Source organism: Lissotriton helveticus, chromosome 1_1, assembly GCF_964261635.1.
Source record: "Lissotriton helveticus chromosome 1_1, aLisHel1.1, whole genome shotgun sequence".
Taxonomy (NCBI): Eukaryota; Metazoa; Chordata; class Amphibia; order Caudata; family Salamandridae; genus Lissotriton; species Lissotriton helveticus.
Window position 1 is genome coordinate 2,143,528,153 of NC_136057.1, and position 18,166 is coordinate 2,143,546,318.

The window sequence follows — 18,166 nt, forward strand, 5'->3', positions numbered from 1 at the left end:
TGGCCACATATCTAGGGAGTTTCCGCTGGCACGGGGCACGAGGCAAGGGTGCCCACTCTTGCCACTACTGTTCGCCCTAGTGTTGGAACCCCTAGCCACAATTATTAGAACCACCCAGCTGCTGAGAGGCATACAATGGGGAGATGGCTGGGAAGATAGAGTATCCCTATACGCCGACGACATGCTCGTCTACCTCATGGACCTCCCGAACAGCATCCCGGTCCTATTGGCACTGTGCGAAACACACGGTACAGCCTCGGGGTATAAACTTAACTGGTCCAAGTCCATACTCTTCATGGTACAGGGTGACACTCCAGCCTTACCTGAGGATTGCCAATTACTCATAGAACACGTCTCCTTTAAGTACCTAGGGATACGGATCACGAGGGATCACTCGACCTTCCTTGACATGAATCTTAAACCCCAGCTGGACAGACTGAAGGCGGACGTGCGCCACTGGAAAAATCTCCCCTTAACTCTATTAGGTAGAGCAGCGCTCTTTAAGATGATGGCGCTGCCTCGCTTCCTCTATGTCCTGGAAAACACGCCGGCGATGGTCCCCGTATCATTCTTCCGCCACGTGTCGGCACAATTGTCCGGCCTTCTGTGGGGTGCCAAACCGGCTAGGGTTGCCCAATCGAAGCTAACCAGGGACTGGTACAGTGGGGGGATAGCCCTCCCCAACCTCGAACTGTACTACTGGGCCGCTCACCTCAAGGTGATCAACCAATGGGTCCACGCGGCACGCGACGACCCGGCATATGAGGCGGATAGGCACCAGCTGGGCACGTCCACCCTTCTGGCCCCACTCTACAACAAAGGATTAGTGAGAAAGTTGGAGGGACCCACCAAACACACGGTAGCCATCTGGCACAAAGCACAAAGGCGACTGGCCTGGGAGGGAGTGATCACAAAACTCACGCCACTATGGGACACCAAAGCTCTCGGCAACCTGCGCAGCTCAAAAGGGTTTGATCAATGGGATACCATTGGGATCTCCACAGTGGGCGACCTATGGACAGGAGAGGGCGTGCTCCCATTTGCGACCCTGAGGGAGCAATATAACATGGAGGTGACCGAAACATACAGATACATACAAATTAGGCACGCACTCTTGTCAGTGTTGGAACCAGGTGTGGTGCTTCCGGAATCGGCCCCGTTAGAGGACCGTTTGCTTACGGACTACCTGGAGTCCAGTGCAACCTCCCTCACTTACCGCAAGCTGATGAACAATCTACCAGATCCCCTTGGAAAGCTGAAGGACTACTGGGAGGGCGAGGTGGGAGACCTAGATGAGGCAGACTGGAACGCAGCCCTGGCATCGCCCAGGGAGGCAGGTATTTCCACCCGATTCAGGTTGATCCAACTCAAAATACTTCATAGGGTCTACTACACCCGCACCACACTATATAAAATACACAGAGCAGAACACCCGTATTGCCTGAGAAAATGTGGGGAGGAGGGTACACTGTTCCACACTCTTTGGACCTGCCCAAACATACAGGACTACTGGAGGCGTGTCACACGCACGATCAGTCAGGCCCTCCAGAACCCGTTCACGCCTGACCCCAGAACATGTCTCTTAAATATATGGGGCCCGACAGATTTGTCATTGCATGCAAAGGGCTGGGTAATCATTGGCGTAATGATGGCAAAGCGTGATATCGCGAAAAACTGGGGGGCACTAGAGGCACCGACACTAGCGCTATGGTGCAGGAATATGGATGTGCTCATGGTGATAGAGAGGGCAGTGTATCAACAGAGACATAATCCACGTAAATGGAACAGAATTTGGACTCCATGGAATACTTACAGGGGGAACATTTGTGAGCCTTTGCCCGAAGAGGAGGATGGGGACAGCTCAGGGGACGACGAGGACCTGGAGTAATGAGATGGGGGAGGGGGGAGGCCCTGATGCGTAGCCTGGCCCGGGACCTGGGGAACGTAAATGATGGAGAGAATGTACTTACCAGAGACTGTATTTAGGGCTGCTGACCGCCTGGATACACACCAATGTTGCAATAGACTACAGTTCATGATCATGCAATGCAACCCTTGAAGTAGCAAGTTCTAAGTTGGGGGGGGGGAAAAACATAAAAGGTTGCTCTATTCAGCGTAGACAGCTGAATGTTGACGCTGCTCTACAGAACGATTGATTACCATTGTATACCATGTGATAGCAACAACAAAAAAAAAAATTTAAAAAAAAAAAAAAAAAAAAAAAACTTTTACTAAAGCATGGGCGGGACAGTCATCCACTGAGATATGCCCTGCTTGTGCCCATACTAAGGAGAATGAAGTACATGTCATCTTCTTCTGTCAAGCCTACCATAAAAGCAGACGACATTGGCTGGTCCCATTGCTCAAAAATCTGGGTTTTAGAACATTCCTCCCTGCATTCAGAGTTTTAAAGACAGACTTATCGCCGCCAACGGTGTTCGCTCTGGCTAAATTTCTAACAGCGATGTGGCATGCCAGATCCCGGTACACACAGTTGGCAAGAGTCTCCTGAAAAATCCCTCGTTTTGATACACTGTTGTTTTGATTTTATACTTTAAAAAAAAAAAAATAATTTTAAACGATGTGCTTACTGTATATCTTTTATGATCAATCGATCGAAATAAAGATTTGAAATATTAATTTAAGAAAACCTTCATCATGTATTGCCTACAACCTTAAAGTTATTTGTTCTTCAGATAAGCATGATGTATTTTATTAGGTCTGGTGTATCTTTCCTGGTAGATTTACCTTTGGTCAGCTGAGTTGCTGTTCTAGAAGGGTGAAGGTCAACTAAGAGTAAGACACCATTGTTCACAACAGTTCTCTACACAGCCATCTTTCTAGGTTTTGAAGATTTTTCTTATTTGGAGCAATAGCTTTTAGAGTCCTTAGCCTGTTTCCTCTATTTACTCCTCCATGGCATAGCATTCGTTTCTCCCCTTTGCAATATGAAAAAACTGGCCAGAAAAAGTACCAAAGTCCAGGATGTGTTAATGAACTATGACCTTTTCTGTTAAATAACACCTAAGTACCCGGTACTAGCTAATTTTCATTGCTTTCACTTGTCACATGTGTGCAAAGAAGCCCTAGCATACAGCAGAACCTCCTGCAGTCTACTTACGTCTACAGAAAATATTTTTTGCATTTGGGATTCATCATCCCAAATGCAAAAATCGCTATTCTAGAAATCTCTATATTGCGAAGAATCGCATTTAAGGAATCTCATTTAGAGATTCTTTAAATGCTATTCATGAACCTTTTTAAAATTGCGAATTTGCAATATGGGGCCGCTATTTACCGCGAAGTGTAACTTCGTGGTAAATAGCGAAAACTTTTCTAAGTTGTATGTTACACACACACACATGTCCTTTGGACATGTGTGTGCGCAACATCAGTGTACATTTGCATTTCAGGGGTACTACAGGGTGTCCTTTGGACACCCTTGAAATCGCTTCCTTATTTGCGATTCGCTAATTGCTAATCGCAAATAAGGAATGACTCCCCATTCATTCCTATGTGCCTTGAGGCCCATAGGAATGAATGGGAAAGCCATTCCTTATTTGCGATTAGCAATTAGCGAATTGCAAATAAGGAAGCAGTAGAAATGGCAAAATAAATTGCGATTTCGACATGCATCCCGTTTTGCTAGTCTTTAATAGCGATTCCTTAATAATCGCTATTAAGGACTCGCAAAAGAGGACAATGATGAATCTGGGGGTTTGTCTTTTAATTTTATCCTATCTGACCATCATACCCTTAAAGGGATTTTATTGTACAGGCCACCAAGAGCTAGAAACTTGTTTGCTGTTCCTCTTGGTAATTTGTTGGAAGAGGGTGTTTGTTGTAACGCCTATACTATTTTGGGAGATTTTAACTTTTATTTAGAGCTCTCTACTGACCCTGACACAGCAATGCTGATGGACATGATGGATAGTGCTGATCTTAAGCAACATGTTAAGGGACCAACTCATGTAGCAGGACATGGGTTCTGCTAAAAGACAACATTTCCCAAGAGACCCTGCTTCTTTCCTGACCCATGTGGTACAGCATGCATCCAATAAACTTACAACTGAGTCAGACTGGAGTGCCAGCACTATGGGATTACAAATGGATTGTGTATGGTTTCAACATATCTAGGGATAGAAATGAAAGTGCAGGTCCATTGTCGCTGATACAGTTCAAGTCGGGTCTATTTATGTATTTCAGAATAGACTAAACCGTTTGTGGCTGGTGATTGATTTCCCAGTAATTAACTGATGCTACCCTTTGAATGACGATTGGTCTATGAAGTCGATTGTTTAAAAAAAACTCGAATGGTTAGGATCTAATTAAAGACGGGCCTGTTTGTTTACAGGCCCGTCTTGTCATATTAAGGCATTCCACAACAGTTTGTGATTAGGATGGAATCGACTGGAGGTATTCATCTGGTGAAGTATGAAATTCTGTGGTGAGTCTGGTGCCAGGGCAGGACCTCGTTGCACTTCAAAGACCTGTCTTTGAAGTCTCCTCCACTTCAAAGGCATACTTTGGTATAAGTACTGGACCTCTGACGCCACCACTTCAGTACACCTCTGGACCTGGGGATACTCTGCCAGTAAGGAGGATTGCCGTGTTACTGAAAGGACTGCCCACTCATAAGGAGCAGCTGCCTTGCTGTGCTGCCCTCTTGCACGGAGAGAAAGAACTCTACCTGGAACCCTTCTTGAACCCAGGGCCCCAGAGGGACTGGAAGAGCTGAGCATCGGGGACATTATAGGCTCCTCGCAGACCTAGACCCGTCTAGAACGAGCTCCTGATCCCTAAGAGGCACCTCACGGGTCCTGGCCCTTGGAAGTAGCTTTTAAGCTCTTAAAGTCAAACATTCGGGCTCTTGATGAACACAAACGGGCCCAGTCGCTGTGTAACCGTGCTGCTCGCACAGAGGATTAGTGCGAGCCACCGCAAGTTCGCCTCTTCGCACAGCAAGCATCGTCCACCATTGTGGATCGTCACTGCGAGGCCCCAGCCCATCCATCGGCGACTCCCGGCCTGCTCTTTGTGCCCTGCCACCATCATCAGTGACTTTCTCCTTGCTTCTGGTGAACTTCTTCCCTGCGAACAGGACTCTTGACACAAAACTTGAGAAGGTAAAACGTCAGCGAGACTAATCTGGGTCTGTATCCAACCCATGCTCCATTGGGGTCGACCTCAACTTTGGGATTTGACACAGTCCAGTGCCACCAGATATCCCCGATTGGCCCTTTATGCTGCTAAGCACTATGTTACAGTTTATTCTTTGAAAATTAATAACTCCTGTCCTATTTATTTAATTGCTGCTGTTTTGTTCTTTTTATTTATAAAATATAGCTCCATTTGTCTAACCTCATGTGGAATCTTTTTTTTTGAGTTTTTACTATTTGAAGTGTTGCACAAATACTATCCACGTTTCCTCTTAAGTTAAGCCTGACTGCTCTATGCCAAGCTACCAGACGGTGAGCACAGGTTAATTTAGGTTGTGCGTGTGCCTAACCCTGACTAGGATTGTGATTACTGCTTGACCAGGGCTTGTACCCCAGTCAACCAGGAACCCAATTTCTAATGTTGCCCCAAATTATACATTGTTCCATGGCAGTTCATGAGCCCAGTTCTGCTGCTGGAGGGAGGGGTGGCAGACATGGAAAAATTAGATCTTGCTTCCCAAGTTACTTGTATAATCCCATGTTCCGTGGTTGATAGTCGTTCCAGGTTTTGGAAAGCTGCAGATGCTCTAAAGGACTCTGATGAGAAAAACCTTGCAGTTACTTAAAATAGTGGCACAGGCAGAATCCGTCTTCTCCCTGCAAAACTGGGGATAATGTAACTATCACCATTGGTCCTGCAGTCGATAAAGTCCTCGCATTAACTTAGCGATAACAATGATACTAACATAAACTGATGCAGTAGCATTACAAACTACTATGTTACTGGCACTGGTATTAATACTGCCATCTCTACCAACTGTTTACATTTATATTGGTGGTTAATAAGTAACTGTGGTAATGGTATTTTAGGTGTGCAAATATTTATGCTTTATCAAAGAGCTGTTCTTCGTTTGACCTGGTTAATGAGGTACTGCTATATTGGTGCTTGTTTAAGGAAGATACTGAAATTGATATTAGAAGAGTGGAGCGTTTACTAATGTTCTGCTACTTGTCATAGTCCTCTTTGGCGATCATTCTTGGCAGAGCATCTCACAATAAAATAGCCATGTTAATGGACTCCCCAGGAAAGCACACAATGAGAAACTGTATTAGCATGACTAGCCAGCTTTGCTGATTACTATGCTAAAAATGTATTCATAAAATCTGTTAGCGCTGACAATGTTCCATCATGGTACAATTTTTAGATCGGGTAATGAAATGTCAGTTTTTATATTTTTACACAGGTTCTACACTTTTATTTGTTCAGTCTGCAATTCAGGACCAGAATACCTCAGACGTCTACCTTTGCGATGGTAATTATCCTTTAAAATACATTTTTATTCAGTGCACAGTACCAATAATTACATGGTTGTTATATTTCAAAATTAAGGCTTTTGACACGAATAGAAAGATTGGCAGCCTGCATTCTTTTAGGACTCCAACAGACGTCTCCTCTTTCTGACTGATCAGTGTTCAGTCGTAACTATAGCTGTCCACTAAGAGAACTAAAATACAATTGGGAAAGTTGACAAGATCATGTAAAGCCATTTGAGAGAATCTGGGATCAAAATTCAGATCTCATCTATTGTGTAAACAATAAAATAAATGATGGTAATTCCGTAGGGAATTATAGAGAGTTCTAAAATCATATGTAGCTAATATATTTATCTGGAGGTCACCTGTGAAAGCCAGCCTTGCCTACACTTTGTAACCTTAAACAAGAAGTCCCCTCTACTCCAAATTGTTCTGAAGTCTTAGTTTGAATATTCCACCTAGCTTCATTTTTGGGAGGTGCACATGGGTTGGGGATTAAGTTGCAGAGGGAATTGGATGCTCAGAAGCATCTGTGTCCACAACTTTTTTGGGGATAATTTGTGATCCATTTTTCAGCTTGTTCGGCCACGGGTTCCCAAGCAGATATGCAGCTGTGACACAACCAACATTACCTACCCAGGCTCGCTCCAACTTAATGTCTTTAAACAGAGAGAGACACCCAAGGAAGTAGAGTACTATCAGTACAAAAAACAAATTATCCCTTGATTCACTCAATCAACAAGAACCCCCTATCAATAGTGGAATTCTTAATTCATATAAAACACATAGATAAACTAAAAAAAACTCACTCAAACAAAGATACTACTATAACATGCTGTGCAAACAAGTCAATTTATTTCTTTAGTACATGTAAATATTATAAAAACACAAATATTATAAAAACACCTATAACAAAACACATGCATCATTTCAGCATAATTAAAAACAATACAATTCATCAGATCAGGACATAACCTAACATTTTATGACACTTTTACCATAGAGCACACTAAAAATGATAGAGAGTATACTTTGTCTTTTAACTCAACTATTCCCTGGGAATAATTTTAGCAAGATTAGACTGGATACATATACTCTGTTTTGTATCTACAGGTCCAACTTGTCCTCAGGAGAATGTATAAAAATGCATTGACGCGTTTCGATGGGTATCTGGTTATTCCATCTTTATCAAGACAGTCATTATGTTCACTTTACTTTGTGGTATATTTGATTGTTATACTCTGAATGAAAGGGAGTTGATATTTGCGCGTATTCTTGTACTTCTTTTGCAGACTCAAAGAATGGTTTATTTACTGGACCCCCTTCTTAAACGGACTTGAATAATCCCCGTTTCCCAGCTGCCGTATATTCTTGAACGGTTCAATCCGGAACCCCAGATTTCTAGTTTTGCTTCCAAGGGGTCCGCATATGAGGTCCAAGGTAGAGGGGCTTTTATTACATACACCTTCTCACCTGCCGATGCGCTTACATCACGCTCTTATTAGCTCAGGGATTCCCTGTCCTGCTTTGTCCTTTGACGAAGCAGGATGGGAAGAATAAACTATTCTTCGAGTCTGCAAAAGAAGTACAAGAATAAGTGCAAATATCAAGTTTCTTTTGAAAAACATAATTGTTTACTTGTTAGTTGAATGCCATGCCACAATTCAAGTATAACACAATAAAGTTTATTTACAAGTAAACCCATTTTACCGATGTATTTAACATATTTGTTTTACTTACAGGGTCGACATCACTCATTTGTGCCTTTATAACCTAAGTGTTATTCATAAGAAGAAATACTTCGATTCAGAACTTGAACTTGTCTCTTACATTAATGACAACTGGGATAGACTGGACCCTGGAGAGGTTAGTGTTTCCAAATAGTGTTCTTCATTTATGGTATGCTCTTTATAGCATTGGTTTATAAAAATGCTCTACAGGTACTTTTATTGCTGGATAATTGTGTTGGTGTACCAGATGTTTGGGGCAGCAGGCGAGACAGTGTGAGGCATAATCTAGCCATACCGAGAACGATCGGGCTCCTCCTTCATGAAAACAGGAAACTGGAGAGGGCAGAATACAAGGAAATTTCACAAACACTTCCATTGTCTGGTACAGTTGTCTCATTCTGAATAAAAGTACATTTGCAACACTGTTAAGGGTGTGCAAGAGAGAGGGCAAATCTACCCCTTTCCTAGCTTGGCTATCTGTGACCTGCTTTAGTTGGACATCATTTTATCAGACGAGCAACAGCTAGCAGCATACATGGCTACAAACAGTCACTGTTGGCTGCCTATTTATAGATGCAAGTCTTTTGCTCATTACTTTTGAAACTTGAACAATTTAGTTTGCATGCAGGTGCATGCAGAGGTAAATTGGGAGGTAGGTCAGGAAAGCATTGTTCAATTGAGTTCCCCTTTTAATGTTGAGTTAGTCCGTCTATACCTCTAGTACTTGCAGGTATGTACAAATGCTAGGGACTTGTATTAAAGGATTGTATATAAGATGGTTTCAATGGATGTTTTACGCCTTACAGCCAGCTGTGACTTATGAAAGTCTAAAGTATAATATAGGTTTTATTGTTTTGAGCATGCTGATAATTGTGCAAAGAATGCCGGGTCAGCATCTTCAGGTTTTTTTTTTTTTACATGGCAAATTGTTTTTTTTATTAGTGTTTCATAGCCCCGAGTTGATTCCTGAAACACCACTTATTGCAGTTGTAGTAGAAGCTATGTTGTCTTGTCTATTTGTAGTGTGTTTATCTAGGTACCTATATTGATACTCCTATTTCTGACCCTTGTCCGGTTATTAATTCACTAGTGTCCATACAACGGCACAGAAACCCGTTTTCAGATTAGGTCATAGCGCATGCTGTCACATTAAGCAAGCACTATTCCTCCAGGCCCCTAGAACGCACAGCGAGTTCTCAAAATAAACCAAACCATCAGCAGACCTGGGAAATCCCCCGCAGCTATTTTTTTGATTTCGCTCGAGAACTCCTGAAAAGAATGTTCGATCGACCAGTCCTTATGACATTCTTACTGACGTCTTATGTCCATCGTTACGTCAAACTCGGCACCTTTCAGGTATAAATATACCGACGCTGCCCTAAGCAACGACACGGTGGTGATGAGCTTGGAGCAGCGCTACTTGCCGGAGAGCCCAGCTGAAGCAGGAAGCCACGGACGCTGCCCCTCCCTTTTGACGCTCTGAGAGAGACGCTGCCTTTTCTCCTGCCGAGAAATCCAGCCTCCGGCGTTTCCGGCTTACCTTCGCGGGTAACTGGGATACAGAGTCCTGAGAGAGAGATACCAGCCCTTCAGCCTTCTAAATCCCAGGTACTGAACTGACTAACCCCTTCCAGAGAATTCTTGAGTCAGATTCTTGGCAAAACAAACTTAACTTAAACTGCTACTTACTTACTCCCTCCCACGTATTAGGCTTAGGTCAGGTACACCGGGGTAGGCGTAGTTAGAAGCACCAGTTGAGTACGATTAGTCAATGTATATATGTATGTATAACTTTTATCCAATTTAAGTATCATATGGCTAAGAAACCATATCAATGCTTTTACAGTATTATTTTATAATCCTGCTTTTACTGTATGCACTTTACTTAACCTTAAGTATTACTACTGTAGCGATTCATTTCTCTTGTATGAGAAAAAGAGACTGATCAATAAATAACATCTTTTTATTGAAACACGCCCATCTCTTATTTCTCTACAAACTGGTGGAACTAAGAATGCACGTACTGACTGACTAAAATAGTTGTCTTTTGTTTTCACACGACTCTAGAGATATACTCTTGATTAGGGAGAGCAAAGTTGTCATGTTCTATGGTTGTCAGAAACTAAATCCCTTCTTGTCTATCCAGGGAGGTTAAACTCCTCATCGCCTATTCGGGAAAGTTTCTAGTGAACTCTGAGCTAGCTGGCACACAAAACTTAAGTCTAATATCGTCAGTAGAAGACCTAGTTAACCTCTGTCCTACGTCTATACTATTGAAGATATTATTCCAATGCGCAGAGCCTATTGGGAATATAGGAACTACACTACATGGCGCCCAACGGTTTGGTAAGGCGATAAATCTAACGCAAGGCATTAGAGTAACTCAGTCGTGCTTTTCCACACAGACCCTTTCTCCCATAAATACTCCAAAGACGTCTGGAGTGGGTCAAAGGTTAAATCCGCCAAACTTAGTAGGAGGAGACTCCTATGTACGGGTTTTGGTTTATTCAATGTTGAAGGATACACTGTTCCAAAATATTGTGCACCTAATCTTTGTTTCCGTGGAAACAGGATCTGCAACAAAAAAAACCTTCTTGTCAGTAAAATGTCAGACAATGAAGAAGAAAGGGAGGCAGCTAGAATAGCAGCTCAACTCCTAGCGGATGACATAAGTCTCCTACAGCAGGACCCGGATGCAATACTCATCCCGGTCAGCATAAGAAAAACTATAACACTTAAACTTATAGAAAATGGACTAACACCAAGAGGTGGTACAGTCATATTCGTAATTGAGGCACATGAATATCGGCAGACAGAGGTATTCTATTCATGGATAAACTTTCCAGCAGCAAACGCTGTAACAAAGGAGTTCCACTGTTTCAAAATAGAGGAACCACCGGATGAGTACACTCCTTTCGAGGAGGTGGAAATACCACTCAAATACCAAGAGCACCTGCTCTGGTTTAAAGGCGCCCTAAAACATAATGATCACATCACCAGGCTCGGTCCACTAGGTAGACCAGGAGCAACGTGGCCGGTTCTAGCCGGGTACACACCACATCCAGACATTGAAAAAATTTCGAAACCAGAACTTTTAGCACAGCTAGAACAACTGATTGAAATACACAGGCAATTAGTCCAATATGTAATGCGGACTTCAACAATCCAACCAGCTATTAAAATTCCACAGCTGACCCCTCATCAGGGGAACACAAATAAAATCACACCACAGAACATACAGTCCTGTCTAGGTAAAGTACCCATTAAACGGGAACAAATTCCATTCTGGTTAGCACAGAAAATAACTCAAATGGAGGCGGTATTTCCGGATACCACCCCTGTTGAGAAACACAGAATTCTGACTATCTGTCTTCCAATGGGGATCGCACCACATGTGGAGGACTGTGACACTTGGGGTACAGTCTTTGCTTCCATTTACACAAAAACACATGGTGTTCCGTCCATGTCGGTAATACCAGAGGTGCTAAAACAGATTCAAAATGAATACGGTCCAGAACCTGCTTTAACTCTGGGTATGAAATTACTGAAAGACTTTAAGCAGGTCTCGGCAATATTACTAGCCAACATAAAGGGGGAAGCAGCAAATGTGGCAATCCGCCAAAGGTTGAAGGAAACAGATATAGCAGACCAACCATTTGAACTTGCCAGAATCATAGAAAAATCCTATGAAGAACTAGGAAGAGATAGTTTGGGTGGGAAACCAGTGAAACCCCAACTAATTGAAAATCCTGAAAAGGTATTTATTAAAAATAATCTAAACACTTCAAAAAAGAGCTGGGATGGAAATAAACAATCCACTCCCAAAGAAAAAAGTTTCGAGTCCGGAGGAAGGTGTCCTCGGCGGAGAGAAAGATCTCCGGACCAAGGACACAAGTCTCCCCAGAGGGAGCCCTTCGAGAAAAAATACAATCTTAGAAATAGGGATAATTTGAAGAAACCTGATAGATATCAAGATATTGATACACGTCCATCTCGATCTTTTCAGACTTCCTCGCAGAAATCGGAAAGAAGAGGACGGTCAGAACACAGGGAAGAGCACGTCAAGTCCAAAGACAAGGAACCTGCTCATCAAAATAAAAAGTTAAAATTTCCAAAGAAGAAGGTAGCCAGCATTAAAATAATCAAACATGCCGAGGATCCTGAGGACTCAGCTGAAAAACGGAGAGTGGGCTCAGACAATGCTAGACAGCGCAGCAGAAGTGAGCATAGCTCGCAAGATCCTGATGAATCATCTGGAGACAGTGGACACGAATGAATACATTCAGGTGGAAACTGCAGATACCAGAGTTGGCAAACCTCATAAAATATATGAAATAACTTTACGTATAGAGGGAGATAAGACTAGGAAAATAAGGGGTCTATTTTGGGATAATCTCTCCAAAGGTTATGACATCCTTCTAGCTGAAAAAGACTGGCCACCAGAGTTTGTCAGGGAGTGCCCTCATGGCGAAGAAATGATTATGCCTGCCTTCTCAAATCATATTCCAATTCATAAACAATATACACTTGCAAGAAAGTGGGCAGTAGCCCAAGCTCCTGCATTATATAAAAATCATGTGGGATGGGATGAGGACTCTCCTCCTCATAAAATCAAGTTAAATGCACAACCAACTGCACAGAGGCAGTACCCAATTAAGCAAGAAGCTAAAAAACAGGTCAGGGAGATCTTAGATCAACTTGAATACCAGGGGGTGATTGAAACATGCACCTCACAAATGAACAATCCTTTGTTTCCGGTCTCCAAACCAGATGATTCATATCGTCTAGTTTTGGACTACAGACACCTTAACTCATGTTGCAAAACCTTTGCAGTACAAAACTCACACAGTGCAGCACTAATGAATAGCATAGTGCGCAAAAAATACAAAACTTTTGTCAAAATATAGCACCTGAAATGATATTTGACCGCTTTCTCAATAAATGGCTCGCAGAAAAATTTCTGTTGTTTGCCCCAGGGGTTCAAGAACAGCCCAGGATTATTCTCAGCGAGAGTAACAGAGTTACTACAAATATATGATGATGAGGCATTATCTTATGTCGATGACATCTATCTAACAGATGATGACTTGGATACTCACTTGAAGAGAGTGAACACCATAATACTTGGTTTCGCAGCAGAGGGTTACAAATTCAACTTCAAAAAGTCAAGAATTGCCCATCTAACGGTCCTGTTTTTAGGATATGAATTATCAAGTGAAGGCAAAAGCCTGGCTGACAATTTCCTAGAGAAATGTGCTATACTCCAAGCACCAAGAACGCTGAAAAACTTGCAATCAATTCTAGGTTTCCTGAATTTCGGAAGAACTTACATTATAAATTACGCGGAGAGGGTTAAACCTCTCTATGACTTAATAAAACCAGATTTTAAAAGAATCAATTGGACTCAAAAACACACAGAAATTTTGAGATCTTTACAAACAGACATGCTAGTTGAAACAAAATTGCAAACACGCGACAACACACGCAACCTTGTGATTCGAGTCATCCCAGGAAGATGCGGATTCACATACCTAACCTCTAATGAGGGAGAAACGGTACCAATAGCATACAAATCACATTTGTACACAGAAGCTGAAAAGACATTCAGCATTAAGGAAAACATTGTTCATGCGGTTCAAACAGCTGTAGCAAGAGAAAGATACCAAGCTGACGGCAGACGGATTACAGTCAGAACAGCAGAATCAGCCTTTGAGGCATTAACAAGCCCATGTAATTTACCTACTATGGCACTAAATCCAAAATGGATACAATGGGAAGATTCTCTTGCTACAGACAGAGTGAAATACTATTTTGACCCGGAAATGAAAAAATTAAAAAATCTAGAAAATGAAAGAGAATATCCTCTGCCTAGCGACATTCTGCCCATACGACAGTACGCCTGTGTAATATATACAGACGGACATGCTCAGCCCTCAGTTTGGAGAGAGCAAGCATATAACGCCACGTGCGAGATTACAAAAAATGTGTGGGGCGAAGGAAAATTGAGACCTCAGTTTACGAAAACGCACTCAGTGGAAAATAATTCAGAACAACAAACTGAAATAATAGCGTTAAAAATGGCGCTAGATAATGCCGATCGCGAATTCCCGACACTAATAGTGTGCGATTCGTATTACTGCGTCAAAACATACAATAATGACTTGCAGAAATGGGTTCGAAATGGTTACAAAGATGACACAGGTGCCACAATAAAGCAAAAATTGCTTTTGGAACAAGTAGTTCTTTTACAGAAAGAACTACCAAAGACTCACGTGATACACTCACCGAGTCATCAGCGCGATGGCGTTCACGCTGCAGGGAATTTATTGGCTAAGACAGCCACAGCGGAAGCAACTAAATCGGCTTCCGTAGCTACAAAAAAGCGTTCAGGAAAATACATTGACGGGGAAACAATACTGGCGGTGAAAATGTCATCAAAAGGCGACTGCTCAGCGCTACCCATCAACTATCCACTCAATTATACATACATAATCGATGCGAACTCCGTTCCTTTTGCTCAAATCCCTGGAGTGGGGGATAGGGTAATTCCAAACAGGAACAGGAGAGGCTTCTTAATACAAGAAGCACATATGGGATTAGGTTTAAGGCATCAGACAATCAAAGAATCTTTGACAGAATTAAAATCAGAATACTGGTGGCCGGGGATGAGCGTGGATAATCATAAATTTGCAAAAAATTGTGAAAACTGCAACAGAGATCGCAGTGGCGAACCGGCCGAGGTAGTGCCAGAACACATAATAGAAAGCATAAAGCGATCTATTCGCATGATTAAACAAGAAACATGCGTCCCAATGTATATTATTTGAGACTATCATCACTTAAAATGTAGACCCCAGCTCTCGGCTGACGTCTGAACTGTTATAAAAAGATTTGCGAGTCTATAATGGCATATACGCATGGGGCATGCTACATTCTGACCATTACCCTGCTTTTAGCTCTCGAGCTTATGGGGGGTGTATGGCCAGCATGGGCATTGCATTGCGGGACTCTTATCACTTCCTTCCTGAGGGAAACTGGATGGTGTAAAGAAAAAACCAAGGCATAGAGCAATCTATAACGGCAAAGGTATTAGGTTCGGGAGCTGGGTGGGTCAAACATTTAATAAGTGTCCAACGTAGTCTTAACAATCTACCAAGAAATTCTCTGAGAGGTCTCAGTCCGTACTAACTATTGTTTGGGACTAGAATGTTAATCCAGGACCTCGATAGTCAAACTTCAGTGGTTAAAGAAAAATGCTTTGATATCAAAGATCGTTTGGCTATTTTACAGGACTTAAACGAAAAGAGGAAAGACCTGAGCAACATAAAGTTGAAACAACAGCCAACAGCCACTGAAGAGAAACCACCTGTCCCAGCAAGGCCTGTCTGGATTCCAAAAATCGGGGATCTGGTCAGAGAGAAGATCGCGGTAAAGAAGGAATTTGGGCCTTCTTACAGAAAAGCAGTACCTGTCTTGTCTGTCAACGGGACAAGATCAGTAGTATTACCGCCCATTGCTGGTAAAAAGGAGAACAGAGTTGTATCCATCGACCTGGTTAAACCACAATCATGTGGCCGATAACAAGTAGTAGGCCAAGTGGACTCCCAAAAAGTAGTAGAACACCAAAGTTTACTACAACCACGGAGGTTCAAACTGAGAGACTAATCACATTTGATAAACCAACAGTGAAACAACAAGGACTATGCAACAAAGCCATGGAACTTAAACCTCTTGAAACCCAAATCAAAATCTTAAATCAAGAAACACCAGTCTACAATGATGTAACCACAGACTATGCTAATGAAACAAAGAAAATTCCAAAAACAAAAAGGAATCCAGAAGCAATTGAAACAATTGACCGAACAGCATCAGGCTACTTCATCAACTTCGATGATTTTTCTGAAGATCCAAGTGAACCTGAGGAACAGCCGACAACAACATCTTTTAAAAATAAAGCAAAGGAACTCTTTCATCAACTAAAAGAAACCTATCTGATTTCTCCATGGATTGAACTTTGGGTGGCACAAGGTGTATTTATCCTCATACTTTGGCTCATCATGGTAATATGCTTGGGACATTTCATTGAGGGAAAATATGTTACAATGGACACAGCAAGTCAGAACATCAACTTGGTCCTGAAACCACACAAGTCTTCACACATCGAGAAAAGAGATCTTTCTTCAGTAAACTTCACAGCCAATCCTATACCCGGTGGGGTAGCATGGGACAAAACTGATTACGAAATCTATGGTCCGGTTGAGCTCCTAAAGTATCCTCATCAATTCAAGATTTCATTGAGTGACTTTGTAAAACCAAGCACATTCGCTGATGATTGGGACTTTGAAAGTATTAATGATATGATGTCAGATCTAGTGATGTCAGCTAAATTTACAGAACATGATTATTTACAGGGTTCATCTAATTATGACCAGATGTATTGTTACAACCACTATGGTCACCATTATCTGCATAAATCTGCTCAACCTAGAAATGTTTTTAATTATAATCAATGGGAACATAGTGCAACTCCACCAACAGGCAGTTCAAAAGCATTTCATGAAAAGTTTTCTTATTTCTCAGGGTTTAACACAAATAATGCAGAAACATTTTATTTCAAATTGTTAAATAAGACGGGAATAAAAACTATGCTTACAAACACAAAATTAGTCTATTCTGAGACATTTTTTGAAAAAATGAAAACATTTGGTGATGATTTCTGGAACAAAAATATTGAAATGAAGACAATCTGGGGTACAAGAGATTGGCAAGTGCAAGGTTTAGAATCATTATTTAGAGCCTGCATGATCCCAGAACAAATTATATTTTTGAATGATACAATTCAACAGACAACCTGTCTTGGCCTAGCCAAAATTAAAGACTTAAACAAACCGTCTATTCCAAAGCCAACACCTGACAGTAATAGCACTACAGATGTTGAGATAGACGTATCCCATATTTTAAACCAAAACAGAACACATCCTGATTGGAAGAAATGGTTGATCTGGCCCACAGACACAAATAACTGTCAAGATAGATTCCTGAACAAAAAACAGGGGTTCACATTGACCAGGCCAGACCCTAGATACTCCCAGAGACAACATCCAGGGATTGTAACTACTTACAGTGTAGGGAAACTCTGCCTCGAATGGCTACAAACATCCACACTGGTTGAAATTAAGCAACACTTGACTTTACTTAAAGAAGGTGCTGACTTGCGTGATTTCATTATGGGACCACGCAAACAGCGTCATAAACGTTTCATAGCGGCCTCTATATATGCAGCTTACAATGAAGCTTGGAAAGTAACTCAAATTAAAACAGCAGAGAAAATACAGGAAATTGACCGTGTTAATTTGGAAAAATCACTTTCTGTTGTGGACAATGGGTTAATGACCCTTGTCTTCCAGAATATATTCACTGGACAGTATTGTATCATCTGCAATCGATATAATAGAACAAGACTTACTAATGTTACAACACGGTCAGTCCCAATTGCGTTCTATTGTACAGCTTGGCTGGACGTTACAAAATCTGCGTTCAGGCTACGTGCCTTGGCGTTTAATCAACACAACGTCACTATTCAGTATCTTTAACCTTACTGATACACAAATCAGTTTGGCACAGAAGGGTGCAGAATATACAATTCTGAGCATTGAAAAAACTTGAGAGATTACCATTGACAATGTCAGAACGACCTGTCATTGAATGGATAATACATGGAATCATAACTATTCCGATAACAACTTTCCAGTTTCGATACTGCCAGAAATATATACAGGCAGGCCAGTATGAAAGGTTGGGTAAAGGATACATTAAGACAACATGGAACTTACCTTATACACACACATGTTACAGTGAAAAAGGACAGAGTGTATTTCTTAGTGGTAACAATTGTGAAATATCACTAGGTGGTATACTTCTGTGTCAGGGTATAAGTTTACATGGGGCCTGTGAAGGAACTTC

The 18,166-nt window shown here is 41.8% G+C and overlaps 1 protein-coding gene across 2 annotated transcripts in view; it reads left to right on the forward strand.

Annotated features, from left to right (window-relative positions):
- MTF2 (metal response element binding transcription factor 2) overlaps window positions 1-18,166 on the forward strand; it is a 421,361-nt gene that overhangs the window by 224,874 nt on the left and 178,321 nt on the right. For both annotated transcript variants that reach the window (XM_078646339.1, XM_078646340.1), the window contains 2 exons: window positions 6,404-6,472; window positions 8,216-8,339. In XM_078646339.1, coding sequence (XP_078502465.1) covers window positions 6,404-6,472; window positions 8,216-8,339 — 193 coding nt within the window. The remainder of the gene's footprint in view (window positions 1-6,403; window positions 6,473-8,215; window positions 8,340-18,166) is intronic.